Here is an 18,340-nt window from a genome sequence, read left to right as displayed (position 1 = left end):
GACAGATTAATAATCATAGAAGGACCACTTTCTTCATTAAAAGTCCAGTTATTCCACTTGTGCATTCTGTGGATTTTTCCTATAGAAACATACAGAACACACAGAATGAAAGCAGGTAGGGTTGTTCTATGGCAATGTGATTGGCACGATTTTCTCAGTCTCTCAGCAGCAAAACTGACTAAGACTAAAAAGCAAAGGTTTCAGGCATGATTTTGATATATGGCCACCCTAGAGGTATAATTCAGGCAGAAAGATGCAGTACTTAAGCATCTGACTCTAGATGCAGCTGTTCACACGTAAACTAAACCACTGGCACTTGGGAATTGAAGACTTCAGAGATAAGCCACTGTTTAAAAGTAATTTGTGAAATGATTGATTTAGATTTACTCAAGCACCTTGAACACAACAAACGTTTGATGCATATTTTCTATACAGAAACCTTACTTAAGTAAAGACTTGTACTAAACCATTAATCTAGAAAAGAAATCTAACTTCTTCAATAAATTCATTGTCTTCAGTGTAATAAATTTTGATCAAAGCAAATCCACACTCCAGTGAATACTTGTTAAATTGCAACAAAAATCTTCTAAAATTATTGTAACTTGAACTGAGTACAAATACTTTCTAAATTGTGTCCTAATGGTGGGCAGTAAACTTAGGTAGATCTTGCAGTGCAAATTAAACTATATTATGTCTGTATATTGAGTTAATTTATACACATACTTGCTTGAATGTTGACAACCAAAATCTATGTTTGGCCAACACTTTACATAGTTTAATATGCTAAAAAAGTGAATCAATCAATCAAAAAAAAAAAAAAAAAAAAAAAAGAAATTAGCATAGGAATTACATAATTGAATTCATATTTTTCATATACAATGCATGACAGATGGAAATAAATACAAAAATAGAAAGGATTGACAACAACCACTTTCTGCTTGAATTGATAGAATCTCCTTGAAAGGCTACAAAAATTACATAGATTTAAACCTTACATTTAAATTTCATCATAAATAATTGCTAGAAAAATACAAACAACAATAATTTATCTTATTTATCTTCCTAGATAGAAATGATAGCCTGGATTTGATGTGTGCTGGGCTTGTTTGTTTGTTTTCCTTAAGATCATGCAACGGTTTCAGGATTCACAGCAGTGGAAAACAATTGGAGTTGTCCTTGTCAGCATTCAAAATACTGAATTTTACATTGTATTATTCTTGTATTTAATTGATCAAAAAAAGGATATTGTTTTCAGATGGTTTTAATAGTTATCCCTAAGATGTGAAAAGCATAGGTTTATACTCTAATAAATACTTAATCAGTAACAAATTAGAATTGCTGTTTCCTTGATGAAAAATGAACGAATCAATGAATGAGAGCACTATCAAATAGTCAATAGCTCAATAACCAGTGGACTACCTAGGATATGAAAGAATGGGATATGAACTTGGATGTCTCACACACAAAATGAAGGCCTTAACTTTAGGTCTACTCAAATTACCTAAACATTTCAACTTCATTTTCACTAGAAGCAAAGAGCCGCATTTGTATGGAATATTAAGGAAAAACTGGAATCCTGCAGAAATAAATGTGTGAATGAGAAAGCTATTTCTCTCCTAGTTTCAAGAGCAACTAGTGATATTCTCCGACTTTGAACTTTCTTAAAAAATCTCATTATGTACTGCTTCTCAACTATATAACCAGGAATGTTAATACAGTTTGCTTCAAAGTCTAAAATGAAAGACTAAATCTCAGTTATTTAATATTTTTAATGTGGTGAAAAAATATTTTCAAAAGTACAGTTTTCTGGCTCTGCCCTTTCTTAGCTCTTTGCATGCCAAAAAAAAAAAAAAAAAAAAAAAAAAAAAAGCACAAAATAACAAAGATCTTTCAGGTGATCACTTCACCATCATTTTCTACTTTAGATCAAAAATGACTCCTTTTTGAATGAGGATCCAGGTTGACTCTGATGAGCAGCTGATATTTGTAAATAGTGTCACTAAAAACTGGAATCTGAATCATATCTTCTGTCTGCCACCAAAACTGTACAAAATTACAAAAATATAAAAATGTCTAAGACTTAACTTATATGATCCCAAATAATACTGTTCTGATTTCTGTACTTCTTGCTGTTTCTACCTTCAGACATACTCCTATTTTCTGAGATACTAGCACTATCTACTAACAAGTTAGATTTTATGTTCTGCAGTGGAGTTTCAAAAAACCCAATCTCAAGATGTTGGACTCTTTGCTGCAGAACGTGAGTATGACTCCAACATCATCAGTTTTCTAAATATTGTTCACACATTACAACGTATAAGAATAGAGATTTGATAGAAGAATTTACAAAATGTGAGAAAGAACATTTCCAAAGGAAGCTTTTTTGTATGCATTTCCAATATGCATTCACTTCTGCTCTGTACATTACCAATACTACATAATGAAAAGTTCTTACATTTATGCGATAATTACTGTTCTGCTCTTACAATTTACTTGGGTTTTATTTATGCAAAAGGAAACCATGAAGCAGTAGAGCTATTATCCAGGTTTTAGAAATAGATCTACTATATCTTTTTTACTACATAGCAATTAGAGTGCCACTGATAATGGTAATCAAATATTTAGAAAGTGTATTTGTTTATCCTGTAGAGGGCACTAATACACACAGAAAATATCCACTGTATAGGAGTATATAATATATATTTAAAAAGTTACTGCAAAAATGACTTCAAATGTTTTAGAATTTGTGAAAATATGAAAGTGAGAGAAGAATCCTCACATGTATTTTAATAATGTTGAAATAGAGATGGATTTATATAACATATTTTGTGCCCGTTTAAGCAAAATGAAACGTTAGCATCCTAAAATACTGGAAGTCATTATTTATATATTTGAGAAATATGAGAAATATAATGTCAGTTCTATCTAATTTCTATTAAATATTACTACTAGTTATCTTGATTATCACCAATTATGACTTCTTTTCATTCCTGTGCTATACTGATGTTTTTTGTTCCTGTCTAGAAGAAAGTTACTCAGCTGAATACAACACATTCCAGCCTGGCAAATGAGCATATGACTTAATTAGATATGCCTTGGCTGCATTTTCAAACAGAAATTCTGCACTTATTTGGGAGAAGGTGAATGTATAACAATACTGTTGTCTTTTTAAGAATATTCCCACCTTCAAGTCAGCATAACAGTGAAACAAGCCTTTCAACTTAGCAACAAAATGGATGCAGGTGTATTTGATCCGTTAAATGCAATGACTGTATATTAGCAAAGGCCATGTTAGCAAACATGCATATGTAAGATCTGTATTAATCACTAGAAAAATTGCATTTCTTCTGCAAAGGACAAGCTATCATTGCATACTGCAATACGCTAAAGTTGGCCATGTTACATAACTTTTCTCAAGGTAAGACAAACATTTTTTCAGTCAAGGATGACAAGAGAGTTGCCACATACCTTAGAGAGTCTGTTGGAAAAGGATATATGGCAGTAACTTACAGGTAGATTCCCATTTTCAAGATGGGACTGAACTGGTCACAGAGTAGTTTGCCACTGCTCATACTAACAGTCACCATGGAGCAGTTATCAGGTGCTGGATTACAACCAGAATTCAGATTATCTGGCAAACCTTTTAACAGTCTAGCTTTCCTTTGAGTCTTGTGGCACAACACTAGTCAGGAGGTTGCTCTTTTACTGTTGGCGAGTCAGAATAGACTTAATCACTCTGCCATATACCTACCATAAATTTATCATAAATGCATCAGAATTCTGAGTGGTCATCTGCCACTGAAACCTCATGTTGTGGTTCAAATCCACAGGATGTTCAGCACCGCAAAAAAAAGCAAAACACACACACACACAAAACACAACAAACAAACAAACAAAACAAAACAAAACAAAACAAAGCAGGGCTCATAGGTTGAGATCAAAACTATATATCAAGACAGAAAAAGGAAGAGGAGAAAAACATAACAGTTATGATTTTATATATATATATATATATATATATATATATATATATATACACACACATATATATATATATAAGATATGTGATGCACAAGCAATTACTCAACATCCACCAACCAATGCCCAGCCAGTCCCAAATCAGTGGCTTCCTGCCCAGACAAATCCCCACTGTTTTCAAGCTTTTTCAAGTCGTATGGTTTGGAGTATCTCTTTGGCCTGTTCAGGCCAGCTTCCCTGCTTCTGTCCCCTCCCAACTTCTTGTGTCCCCTTGCTCACTCACTGGCAGGACAGTATGAAAAGCAGAGAAACTGAAATGTCCATTGTTTTTTTCCTAAAGCCATAACATAATATCATAGCAGACATTATGGAAGGAAAAATCGATTCTGTCCCAGTTAAGACACCTAAGTCATCTTTTGTTTATGTTCTCCTAAAAATTAAACTGCTCTACATTTAGGCATTTCCAGAATAGATACTGAACACCAGCTTCCAGAACTGTCATTTCTGTGGTGCAGAATATCATGATATTTGACACCTGTCTTGAATCAAAACACTTCTTCAATTTAGCACTTAAAATTACAGAAATAATATAATTCTGGTGTCCAGCTGTCTACAAAAGACCAAATTCAGAGGTGGTGTAAGAGACAACACAGAATTTGTCCTGCTCTTCAAACTATACCCAAGAGAGATTTTTCTGCACCGTCCAGTTAATGTCTATCACAATGCTTAGCAATCCAGTTGTTCAGCTCTTATATCCTTATTTGGAAAGATCTCTGTTCTCGTGATCTTAAGACTTCCAAATAAATTTATTTCCTTTAGATTCAATCTTTCTACTCTTTTACTCTTGTCTTATGTTCCAGACATCTTAGCACAGGAAGTAGCGTTTTGGTTGGTTTTGTGGTTCTTGTGGATTTGTTTTGTTTTCCTGTAGGATACCCCCCTATTCTTTGTTTTTCATTAGAAGTTCCTCTTAACGTCTCTATTAAATTTTCACATTAATACTTTACCAACATTACATTATTCTGAGTTTTGTTGTCTTGAAGAAAAAAAAAACTATTTTCATTAAATCTTTAAGTTCTGAAACTCTAATTGATTTTTTGCATTAATCCTAAATCTAAATATAAACTAGGTAGACAAGACCAAGAATGACAGTGAGAAGAAAAAAAAACCCCGTAAGTATAAAAAGCCAGAAAGCAGTCCTGACAGCTTAAACATGAAACAAACTTGTTGATAAACATTCTTTCTGCACAGCATGCTTTGTCTATTGGGTTTTCTCCACTCCACACTGAGACTGTAAAAACACATTTTAAAAATTGTCGATCATTTGGTAATGCTGCTAAGATAAAAATAGCAAAAATAATGTAGCTGGTTCACTTGATATGAAAATAAATATTTCACGAAAATATGTTTCCCTCTGATGTTTAATGAGAAAATTCTTTCAGATGAAACTATCAATTCCAACTCGTGCCTTTTCCCAGTTTATGGGAAAATATATTTTCAAATTCTGCTACCACTAGTATTTTGCTTTGTTTTTCTTGCATTCATCTTGTGCTTTGGTATGAGCTTTACATGTTGCTGTACATAGACCTTTGACAACCATAACTTGCTTCGCAGAAAGTGATGAAGAGAAAGGACATGAAAGAGCACTATTTCTAGTTACACTGTTAGCGATGTAACCTGTAGCACTTGCCTTCAATTCTATCAGATTTTATCAGATAGTTTTAGAATAATGGTAGGAGAAGTCTTAAGGGAAAAGTCTCCACCTGAGTTAAATGACATTTTGGCATTTGTAAAGAAATAAAGCTGGAAGAACTGAAAGATTTGTGAGTTCATGATTGTACGTGCTATGCAGAATTGTACTATGTGAACTGATAATTTAAAAAATAACTAAGATCAGAAATGACATCATGAAATCAATGAGAATTTTAGAAACATGCTAAGCATAAAATATTTGCTAGTGAAAATAGATTCATTTATACGTAAAGAAGGAAAGTAAAAGATACATTTTTTGTAAGGAATTTAAATACTGAATAGGAAGAGGTCTTTTCTAAATTATTTATAAATTAAAATAGAATAAGGATGATAATTAATGCAGAAAGAAAACCAAGTGACTCAAGACACAGTCCAAGATCCTAACAGCTATAAATTACTCCAGTGTTGTGAAGTTGCTTGTATTTTAGTTCCAGTCTCGTAACTCGTAGGACCAAAATTCTAGCACAGATGCATTGTAGGATTAGTGCCAGAATGCCTAGCTATTGGCTATGCAGATTCAAATCCAAAGAATGAATAGTAGAGCTCTGGAAATTGTAAATGTGCTTAAACCAATGCGACAACTGTAATGACATACCATGAATGAGAAAAAATGCATATTACAAAAACCTATGTAATTCATAGCTGCATGGGAAAAAAAAAAGAAAAAAAAAAAAAAGAAAAAAAAAAAAAGACTGCAAAAATACTGAGTACTTCATTAATGAGTCCAGATTAAATACAATGCTTTGATGAACTTAAGTGACAATTTAATGTATTTGTTCAGGACTCATTCTTGGTCCTATACAATTAGAAGGAAAACCTTAAACTGATTTAAAGTTCCATTTTTAATTCCACTTGGTGGGAGTAGGCAAGATGAAGAAAAACAATTTCTTTTATGTTTGCTTTCAGCAAATGAATTTACTGACAAGATTGATTGCTATTGTGATGTTTTGAAAGTGAGTGTGACAAAATGCATCTTGGTATTTTTATTCCAAGTTCTGCATACACAACTAAATTCCAAGAACTAAGTATATCCAATAATGAAACAAACATACTTCTGATGCATGTCAAAACAGCTTGAATCTCAAATCCTAACAAGTCACAACAAAGTAATCATGACCAAAGTATTATCATGAATTATTTACTGAAATGGAAATGACAGCTAAATACAAAAGACATGTACTTTATTCACAGATGCTACAACTGAAAACTCATACATTTGTACATTGTAACACAACTTTTAAAAAGTATATTAGCTCTATTATTAGAAACTGAGCTTGGTGATGATCTTACACGCTATGCTGTCAAAGATTCCTAGATAAATTGAAGAATCACAGGCATTGGAAGGGACCACCAGTCTTTTGGTTTCTTTAGCCCTGCTAAAGAAGATTCCCTACAAGGTGGGTGCACAGGAAAGTGTCAAGGCAGGCTTTGAATTTCTCTTTCCAGAGACTCCATAACCTCTGGATAGCTTGTTCCAGTGCTCTGTCACACTCAAAAGAAGGAAGTTTTACTTCATGTATGGAACTTCCTGTGTTCCAGACTGTGCCAATTGCCACTTGTTTTGTTGCTGGGCACTGTTGAAAAGAACCTGGCCCCATCCACTTGACTCCCACTCATTAGATATTTATAAGCTTTACTTTTGGAGTGACCTACATACTTTTAATTCAAATGTAAATGCTTGTGATATTTTTTTAGCCAAAATGATGAATGATGGCTTATAATGCTTGTGTCTTGGTGTGCTGAATTTAATGCTGTCAGACACTGTGAAATGTAAACTTGTCATTAGCCACAATGAGGATAGGAATTTAAATTCTCAATGTAGGCTGAAGGCTGCAGGCCATATTTCTGTGGGCGATTTATTTTTTTTCTGGAGTGGCTTCCTATGGGTGAAATTATTCCTAGCTTATAGAGTTTGCTATGTATAAGCTTTGAGATGTATTGCAGAGCAGAAATGATTTGAATCTACATTCTTCATAGTTCTGCCTGCCTACCTGGTTTATAAATAGCTCTACGGGTAACAGCAAAGACCAAAGTGTGGTAGAAAGCTGCAAACTTCTCTAAATAAAGCTTTGTCATGTATTCATGCAGTATCTCCTTGTGAATACTTGAATAATGTGATGCAATGTGTCTCATCTAAAGTCAGAAATACAAATTACAGACTATGTCGCTAACAGTTTTTCTATCTCAGAAGGAAGAAAAAATTTGGGTCATGTTGCAGTAGTATGCCATGTTTTGAATATTTAAAGTAAAAATATAAATAAACTCTGAGGGCAGAAAAATGTGCTTATTCAATAACAGAATATTCCCAGTTTTCTATATTTCTGTCTTTTAAAATTAAGCTAAATTTCTATATTCTTCCTGCTATTTCTACCTAAATTTAGATTTAAAATGATTTCCATGTTTAGTTCATTGACACAAGTTTTGTAAGTATTATGCATGTCATATTTTCTTGCACAATCTCACCATGTCATTTACGTCTATTAAATGCATTAGCTCATAGTGAAAGTTGGGTAAAAATTTCACCTTAAGATCAGATAAAATTAAAAAAGCCACTCAGTAGTGGTTTCACACAGGATTCAAAGAAAATGAAATGCAGTTCTGACATGTGTTACAGCTCTCACAGTAAGAGAAACTACTGTGTATTTCTTTTTTTTCTTTCTTTTTATTTTTTTTTTTAAGTCAAATGCTGGTGATATTTTTTGAAACATAAAAGCATTCCTGTTTTGAAGGTGTGACAAACTGAAATCTGAATGAGCTCATCTTCTCAGCTTTTAACTAGAAAAGTGTAATAGGAATAAGCAAGATATTTTTGGCCTGCAGTATCATTATAGCATGGGTATTTGGAGAAAAATACCCTCTGTTGAACCTAAATCCTACTGTGCTTTGCAGCCTGACCCTTATCTCCAACAATAGCATTTTGTTTCCAGGCACTAATATGTCACAAGCAAGTATTTTAAGGAAAAAAAAAAAAAAAGTGAGAATACAGGAGCTCCTTTTAGATTCACCTTTCTCTCCTATGAATAGCTACATCTTATAAATAGAGATTGGACTGACCTCTGTAACTTAAATTGTATTTTCAAATCTACCAAAGCCTGAGGGCATGTAAGTGTCAAGTTTAGCTCATTTATTTTATAAGAATTACAATTTTACTACAAAATTGGAGTCCAATTTTATCCAAAGGATACACTTCCTGCATCAATCCTGTATTCTGAATGTTTACAGTTTGTTTCAAAACAAGTTGGTTTGGATTAACAATTATCTCATCTTACTAATAATGGGTCTATTTTCTGCTGGGCTCCAATGCTTCTATAGATCATGGGAACTTTCTAGGTATCGTGCCATTCTGTCTTCTGAAAACTAGAAACGCTTTGAATTATACCTCTGAACACTGGCACAGTCATTCAATGGGAAATGTGAAATATGACTAGGAATATGAAGCAAAAATCAGAATTTTTTCATAAAAATACTTATTATTAGATTTGCTACAAAATCTAATATTAGTTTTGGTATGAAAGGTTTCACCAGAAAACCAGTTTAAATCTGGAAGTTGTAATCAGTCTTTTGATCAATATTGTTCCGTACCAGAGGAGAGCAAATAGTCTCTTCAGTAAATTTGAGAAGCTTGTGGCTATGCTCTGAAGGAGCAGCTCAAAAAGTTGATAAGCATCTTGAAAACGTAAGAGCTATTGAAAAAAACATTGAACAGGTGATAGCCCAGGAGAGGAAGGGATACAAACATGTCTTTTCTTACAGCACGATATCACCACTGCTCTACAAAAAGAGAAAGAAAAAAAAAGAAAAAAAAGCTCAGTATGGAAGGAAACCTATTTGGAAGGCACAGGTTATAGAATAATTGACAGGTAGTAGACAGATGAAGATTTTCTTCTACCTAAACATCACATGAGCATCATTTTGCTAGGATTCTATTTATGTCTTTCTTTATTAATCTTTCCATTCTCTTATCTGAGTATGTGTTGTCTCCCTCTACATCTTTGGTTGTAGGGCACAGTCATCTTAAGAACTTCCCAGTGGAATGCTGGAGCAAACTGAATGTATTTTCCTGGGCTGGCAGGACTACAGAAACTTCTACACATTTTTCTCCTTTCGAGTCTACTCCCTTGCAGAGAAACTTTTTCAATTAAGGCTTCTTTCTCTGTGCATACTTCATAGTCCAGTCACTATGTTCCTCAGCATGTTTTTCTGAAACTGTCAAAATTCAAAATCTTCTCCTTGCAAACCAACTGCCTTTATGCTTAGGTAACTGCAGCCCTCAAACAACCTACACATTTCACCTGCAGGCTGATGTAAGCACATACTGCTTGCAATCTGAGATGGCTGGGGACACACTCCATGCTTAACAAGAAGACATAAATGTATCTGTGCAATGTCCTGTATAAGAAATTTATTTATTTAGGTTCACTACTTTTAATCTGCCCACAAAACTTCCAGTTCAGAGATAACTTGGCACTCACATATACAAGCTTGTAATCAACTCCACAGATAGTTCTCAAGAAAAGTGCCCTGAAAAGCTGCTCTGTTGTAATGTGGTTAGATTCCTGTAATAGTAATCTTCCACAGAAAATTCTGGACGTTAAGTGATTCCTTGACATCTAAATAAGCTCCTCAGAAATCTTATTCACTCAGTACATTTTGAATTACACATTATATACTCATCATTTGGGAACCACAGAACTTATATATATGTAATGCATTTTTGTTACTGACAAATGCTTATGTAAGAATCCTGGTTCATTCAGAGTTCAAGATCCTGAGAGTTTGGTACATCTACTCAAAGGCTTGTTTTTACTGCAACATCAAATACAGTAATTTTACTATGATCACTTATAACTTGTATAAGTAAGTGAGATTAAAGTGATTTAATGCTTCCCTTCATCTCTTGCAACTTCACAATCCAAGCTCTATTTTTCCTAAATGAGAACCTACCAACTGAACATGGCAAATCCAAGATCTTTTCTCCTCTTCATATTACAATTCCTAGTCAGTCCCTGAAGGAACTAGATATCTATCTATTATCATAACAATGTACATCAAATAAGCATTTATTTTTCTACATTTCAGTACTTGTTATAAATATTTTAATTCTGCTCTGTCAATCTAATTTGAAATTCATATATTTCCCCATATTTTTTGTCATACTATCTTTTATAGCCATAGCCCATATTTCTACTTTATCATTGCATTTTAACTACTTTGGAAGACTTTTCTACATTTCAATTACATGCAGACTCACATTCCTACAACATAATCTTATAATCAAAACTGAGGTAGTGACACACTCATCTACATGTTAATCCTTGATATTATTAGAACATTATTAGAATAAAAGTGTGGAAGAACATTCTGGAGTATCCTTGGTACATCAAAGCTCTGATCTTTCATCCATTGAAATATGTAACTTTGACCAAAGCCATGCTGAACTCCTTATAATCATAAATTCTTGTGTAATGAAGAAGTATGTGCAGAACATCGCAGATTTTTCCCTGACACTATTCTGGTATAAAAGCAGATTTGACCCACATCTGTCCTGTTATTAATGTGAGAATGTTTCCACTAAAACTGAAAAAATGTGTCCTACTGTCCTTCCCTCTCTTCCACCCTTCTACATAACTTCACTATTTGACAAGGGAGAAGCCTCATAGCAAGTGTCAGTGGCCTGCAAAGTTTTTACACCTCTTCTTTGTGTTTCTCTTACTACCACTACCTATACTTTATTTAGTGCATCTTATTAAACTGCTAACTACATTTTTGGTTTTAAAAAACAAAAAGTCAGAAGACAATCTGTAGTAATGTGCACATACTGTGAAAGTTTTTAGTCCTGGTTTCAGCCAGATTTTCTTTGTAGTGTCTGATACGATGCTGTGTTTTGGCTTTAGGAGAAAAACAGCGTTGATAACACACTGATGTTTTAGTTGTTGCTGAACAGTGCTATATGGAGCCAGGAATATTTCAGTTTCTTGGTTTTGTGTACTGTCCTGTGAGCAAGTGGGCTGTGGGAGCACAAGAAGATGGGAGGGGACAAAACCAGGACAGCTGGCCTAAACTGGCCAAAGCAATGCCCCATAACATATGATATGTTAAAAAAAAAATGTGAAAAAAAATATTATACTGCATTATAATAGTCTTGTGTTTGTGATATGTGTGATAGGACAGCTATTATTGCTTTCTGATACTCATATTTTGTTTTCTCTGCATTGTACAATGTTTATTTTCCTTCTGGAAATCTATTTTCAGTAATTTCAGCTGTGGACTGAAGTAAACAGTAAAGCATTTTACAGCTCATTACAGCTTAATCATTTGGCTAGAAATTAGTAATTCTGATGCAAAAAGCTTTGTAGAGATAGAGAAATTGGGATATAATGGTTTTCTGTGTATGCCTGTCAGAAAAGCTCTTCTATCTTATATTCTTCCCTTCCTCCTGTAGAATATTTTTATTGTCTAATAAATTGACATAAGGGTTAACATAAATTGGGCCCTAGTGATCTAAAGTATAAAATTTTGAAAATAACCTTTTTATAAGATATTAAGACAACAAAATGATTAACCAGAGATTAGAAACAATGATCCCAACTTCATTATGTTATTTCCAAATAGAATACTTAAGACAATGATTTCCAAAGGATTTTAAAAAATAAATTGTTCTTTCAATCTGCAATTACAAAATATCTTCACATATTTTTCTAAACAAACTGCCATGTAAATTGAAAATTAAAAATGTATACATTGTATTTGATTCTCAGACCTACATAAAAATGCTTAGAAACTAGTAAATCTTTCAGTATGGCCTCACATTGCACCAGGGTAAGTTTATGCGGGTTATCACGAAAAACTACTGAAACAGTTGTTAAGCACTGGAATACACTCCCCAGGGAGGTGGTTGGGTCACCATCCCTGAATGTGTTTAAAAACCATTTGGATGTGGTGCTCAGGAAAATGATGTAGCAGAGGGTTGTTAGTAGTTTGGTTAAGTTGCGAGTGGACTTGATGATCTTTAAGGTCTTTTCCAACCTGAGCAATTCTATGATTCTATGATTCTAGGTAATGGCCATCCTTTTTTATGTGATATCTAATAGCTGACTAAATCTTTCATATATTTCATTTTCTTTCTTTCTTCTTTTTCTAGTGTGGAAGTAATTAATGTCAAAATCTGTTTTATAACACTAAAATAATCATAGAGCTTTTTTATTTTTCATCATAGCCACAAAATAAAAACCAACTGAAGTAGTAATATGTTTGGTGTGAATTGACAGGTATTTAGTAATCCCTGAATCTCAGATAAGCTTACCAAAGCAGCATTAACTTAAGCTTTTCTAGACTTTCTTTTTTATTATTTTTATTTTGTGCTTAAAATAAATATACATACAGCCAAGTGTATTTCAAAAGTTAAGGAGAAAATCCTGTTCTTTTTACAAGGAGCACTTCTATATGCCATACTGAACATCACTGAACAAATTTACTTTAGTTCCTCTGCTTTCTAATACCACTGAAGTCAACAGGTGCTGTGGGTACTCAAACTACTTTGAAGTTGAAATCAGTTGAGCAGTGCACTATCATTACAACCACAGCACATGATCAGATTTCTTAATGTGCCATATGTAGACATTTTATTTTGTAACTTATGGTAGACACTTTGAAATCCGCTGTGTCAACTGTATGTTTAAGATTAACTTTCACAGAATTTAAAATTCTGATCAAGCATGAATCCTGATAGGGTTCCAGTAACACTCTTCTTCCACTCACATTATACTCGTTATTTAAAACAAACAAACAAACAAACAACATACATATTTTAAATGTACTAACTATGAAGAATGCTATTGACTCAACAAACACTCATTTATCCTTCTCATAAATACAAATTTGGACAATGGATACAATTTAGTATTGGCTACTGTGGCATCACTAAACTGTCTGCTTGTGAAAGTTTTTTCTTTTCGTTTAGTATTGAAAAAATCCTGTGGCCAGTGAAGATCAGCAGAGATCAGAGAGGAGTGAATAAATACTGGACCACTGGAACAGGTTGTCAAGAGATGTGGAGTCTCCTTCCATGAAGATATTCAAGACCCTGTGTGACCTATTGTAGGGGACCTGCTTTAGCAGAAGGGTTGGAGTCAATGATCTCTTGAGGTCTCTTCCAACCCCTGCAGTTCTGTAATTTTGTGTAAGAAAATTTACCCACAAATACTGGCAAACAACAATCTAATTTATTCTAAGGCTTATAAAGAAAATTCAGTCTCAGTTTGACCCTGGCCTTCCTGAGTGTACTTTTGTCCTATTCCTGGTGTTAAATTACAGTGGAACATTTGCATTTATCTGAAGCAAATCTAGCTGATCTTTTTTTTCTAAGTTAACACATGTCTAATATCAAATGTGTAACTTACCTATATATGTATGCATGTAATGATGACAGTAAAATATCAGTGAGAATTATATTTTTGTTCTGTTGAACAAATGTTGAAGACAAGACAAGTATTCTGCATGCTACAAGTCAGTCAAGCCTTCTAAAGTAAAGTAGAGTATATACCCTTAATTCACACATAAGTTGGACCTGGTATTTCAAATACAGAACAATCAAAATCATGATAAAGAACAAAAGCTTTTACCACTGTGAAGCAGCATTACCTAATCAGATGATATAGCAACCACAAAAAAAATGGTTTATTAACAGTAACATATAAAGCCAAATGTCTGTGTTGAGGGTAATTTTTACCATGGCTGGTCAAGCAGAGTTAAAATTCAAATCTGCCTTTGTAGGAATTCACCTTTTGAATTATGCAATATCTTTTGGCTGGTAAGGGAATGAGAAAAGAGGGAGAGGAGAGGACTAACATTCATTTAGAAACCTTACAATTAACATACCTGTTACTTTCAGTCTGTCGGCTCCAATGACTATCTCATCTTCATCTGCAGAAAATAATACTTTTCCACCTTCACTTGTCCTTACTTCAAATCTTTTACACTGGGCCTCCACAGCATCAGCTCCTGAAAGGAAAGTGAATGGTTTATCTAAGATATTTTGTAAAAACAAAAGTATTCATCTGCATGCACAGACTACCCTAAACGCATATATGAGAATTTTGTCAAATAATTTCCTTTCTGTAAGCCTGGTAAATAGCTTTTCTTGTAAAGTAATGTTAAATTATTATATAGAGTAACTTTTTCATTATTCTACACCAAGATGAAATTTAAAAGAACTGCAGAAAACATCTATTTCAGTGTCATGTGGAAGGTAACACAAGAATTCATGATGTACTCAAACTCTGTGAACTTGATGAAATGTCAGTTCAGACAGTGCTTTCAGGGGTAGTTCAGCCTGAAGTGCAGCTTCTTTCCAATGGGAAAAAAAAAGGATAAATAAAAGAGGAGACTACACCATGAAAATCAGATACTCAATGCAGAGGATAATGATATTTCTCATTCAGTTCTACTGCAAATTTGAACAGCAGAATAACAAGAATGAATGACAACTAAAAAGAAAGACATCTCAATTTATTTCAGATTCTATGAAACAAAAGTGCCAAACATCTCAAAGCTCAAAAGATCTAAAATAATTATGAAATCAAATAGACCTATGGGATGACAGTGTAGAAAACTGGAAGTACCAAATCTAAAGTGCTTTGTAATTTATAGGCATTATCTTTATTCTTCATGTTTTGTCTGTTAAACTACTTTTTCAAATTGCTTTATTTTATTAATCAGTGAAAGCAAAACCTTTGTTCTGAAAGTAGTGTTTTAAAGTGATGAACAGAATACAGCATAAGCAGCGTAAGGAAAAATTCAAGATTTCAGAAAATAATTATCTAACAGTTTTCTCATTAATTCCTAATTAAATTTCAAATGTACACCTGGAACAACATATCAGTACAAATGGGTAAAAATTTTGCAGAAAGCATCAGTGGCAAAGAAATCCACATTTATTATTTCAGTTTTATTTATCTGGATCATTGGTTTACTCTCATTTTGTTAAATTTTTCAGTTTAATATATAAAAGTACATTATCAAAATATATAAGAAGAAATACAAAAAAATGTGATAGCTAATTTGAAGTGAAGAACTGCAATATCAGGCCTTAATTTGCAGAATCAGCTATTAAAAAAATAATCTTTCTATTAAGAAATAAAGGTAGTCCAAACTACCACTACAAGATTAATTCTAGTTTTTTATGCTTTTACTTCATGTTGCAATCAGGTATTAACAGTGCATCACTTAGTATTACTTACTGCTGGAAGAGTGGTTAGTATATTCAAGCCACTTGAGAGATTACTAAAAAAAATTAATACATGTTAATCTCTTTGATGTGGAACCAGATGTGTCTGTTATAAAATGGTTTGGAAAAGTTAAATTGCCTACAGAGTAATCAATGCTATCAAGATGGAATTCTGTTTCATTAAATTTTCATTTCCCAGTTGAAATAAGAGTAATCAGTTGCACGTGCAGTGTAATATTGTATTATCTTCTCAGCCGTAATGCACCTTGCTATGTTCCAAAAACACTTTACATATCTACATATTTAATAAATTTCTGAATTTCTAACAGTAGAACCAACAAAGAGAGAATCATCTCTCTGTGTATGAAGAATGCAAACTTTCTGAAATTTTACAGCTCCAACTTGTAGAGCAAACACACTATCCACTATGCTTATTTTCAGATTATCCAGATGACTGTATCTCCTTTAATAATGAACACATCAGTTCACAGAAACTTGGAAGAAAATCTAAGTTCCAGATTCTTTATTGAAATGTAACTTATATCAAACATTTGACTACCCAAAAAACTTTCTAGCTGCACTGAAGATGAATGGACTTCAAACTGAACATGTAGTCTACTTCTTATATATTTAATCTGGATTTAGGCAAAACTACACCAAGTTCTCGTGTTGTTTTGTGTCACAAAGAATTATTTACTTGCTGTTTAAGTTCTATAAAGTTTAATAATTAAATAATTACAATTCTGCAAAATTTAATTCATTTAAAGTATATAGACGATGTATATTTTATACACATCCATATATCATACATACTGCTATAAACGTATGCATGTTGTGCAATAGACTCATAATTGAAACTATTATTAAACCAAATGCATATGGATACAGAGAGTTATAATACTGTAACCAGGAAGACCTGGGGGTCTTGATGGATGAAAAACTTAATATGAGCCAGCAGCGTGCCCTCATGGCTTGGAAGGCAAATGGTATCCTGGGCTCCATCAAAAGAGGGGTGGCCAGCAGGGACAGGGAGGTGATTGTTCCCCTCTGCTCTGCTCTTGTGAGGCCCCATCTGGAGTACTGCGTCCAAGTGTGGAGCTCCCAGTACAAAAAAGACAGGGAGCTGTTGGAGAGGGTCCAGAGGAGGGCCATGAAGATGATCAGGGGACTGGAGCACCTCCCCTATGAGAACAGGCTGAGGGAACTGGGCTTGTTCAGCCTGGAGAAAAGAAGGCTGCGGGGTGACCTCATTGCAGCCTTTCAGTACCTAAAGGGAGACTACAAACAGGAGGGGAATCAACTCTTTGAAAGGGTTGATAACTGCAGGACGAGGGGAAATGGTTTTAAGTTGAGGGAGGGGAGATTTAGGTTGGACGTCAGGCGGAAGTTCTTTACAGAGAGAGTGGTGAGGTACTGGAACAGGCTGCCCAGAGAGGTTGTGGATGCCTTGTCCCTGGAGGCGTTCAAGGCCAGATTGGATGGGGCCCTGGGCATCCTGGTCTAGCATTAAATGAGAAGGTTGGTGGCCCTGCATGTGGCAGGGGGGTTGGAGCTTCATGATCCTTGAGGTCCCTTCCAACCCTGGAGATTCTGTGATTCTGTGATTAAGACAAATGCAGATAAAATTTGAAGCAGAAACTGTGTGAACTGAACTGAAATTCATGTTTTTAAAGTTTTGCTTTTCAAAATCAATATTACAATTAAAATATAACTTTGAAGATGAAAGCACGAATCCTGGGTAGCAGATTATAGTTTCTTTCACTGTACTGTGGGCACATACAGTCATCACAGCTTGCTACCCAGCTCGGATTTCCCCAACCAGCAAAGCTGAATCTCTTCCCCATAAATTTTGTGGTTATGTATATTTTGCTTAGTGATGCCCAGTATCATGTTTTCTGCTGTGGGCAACCATATAAAGTAGATTTATTTATTTATTTATGTATTGTTGTTCCCTTCCCAAGCAGTTCCCACAGCGTTTATCTCCTTTCCAGTTTTCCATAAAACAATAAAACAAATCTAATGATACTTCTAGGATATGAAGTCTGCACCAGAAGTAATGTCTCTAATTCTATTATATTGGTCCAGAGCATCAAAGGCAGATATTGGTTCTCCCCACCTCATGATCTACATTCCCATTAGTGTACTTAAATGACAAGTAGTATAAATGGAAGCTCACAAAAAGTAAAATATGGAGTAAAACAAACAAACAAAAAAAAATCTAAAACCCGAAAAGATCAAATTAAAGAAGATGATTAGTAGATTTCCGTTTCCTTAAAAGATAGGTGAATGTCAGAGCCATCCCAGCATTCTCTTCCATAACAGAAAACTGCTTTCTCCTTTCTAGAAGCAAAATAGGTAGGAACTTTCAGTGTCAACTGAAACAAC

The 18,340-nt window shown here is 34.0% G+C and overlaps 1 protein-coding gene across 4 annotated transcripts in view; it reads right to left on the bottom strand.

The window, feature by feature from the left end:
* SGCZ (sarcoglycan zeta) overlaps nucleotides 1-18,340 on the bottom strand; it is a 350,955-nt gene that overhangs the window by 27,371 nt on the left and 305,244 nt on the right. For all 4 annotated transcript variants that reach the window (XR_016466157.1, XM_090139399.1, XM_090139397.1 and 1 more), the window contains exon 6: nucleotides 14,608-14,730. Coding sequence is in view for 3 of the 4 variants with exons in the window: in XM_090139399.1 (XP_089995525.1) it covers nucleotides 14,608-14,730 (123 nt within the window). In the remaining variant the exon portion in view is untranslated. The remainder of the gene's footprint in view (nucleotides 1-14,607; nucleotides 14,731-18,340) is intronic.

Source organism: Phasianus colchicus, chromosome 4 (genome assembly GCF_987193195.1).
Source record: "Phasianus colchicus chromosome 4, bPhaCol1.hap1.1, whole genome shotgun sequence".
In the NCBI taxonomy this organism is placed as follows: Eukaryota; Metazoa; Chordata; class Aves; order Galliformes; family Phasianidae; genus Phasianus; species Phasianus colchicus.
Note: the sequence above shows the minus strand (reverse complement) of the source record. Positions and strands in the feature narration are given on the sequence as shown.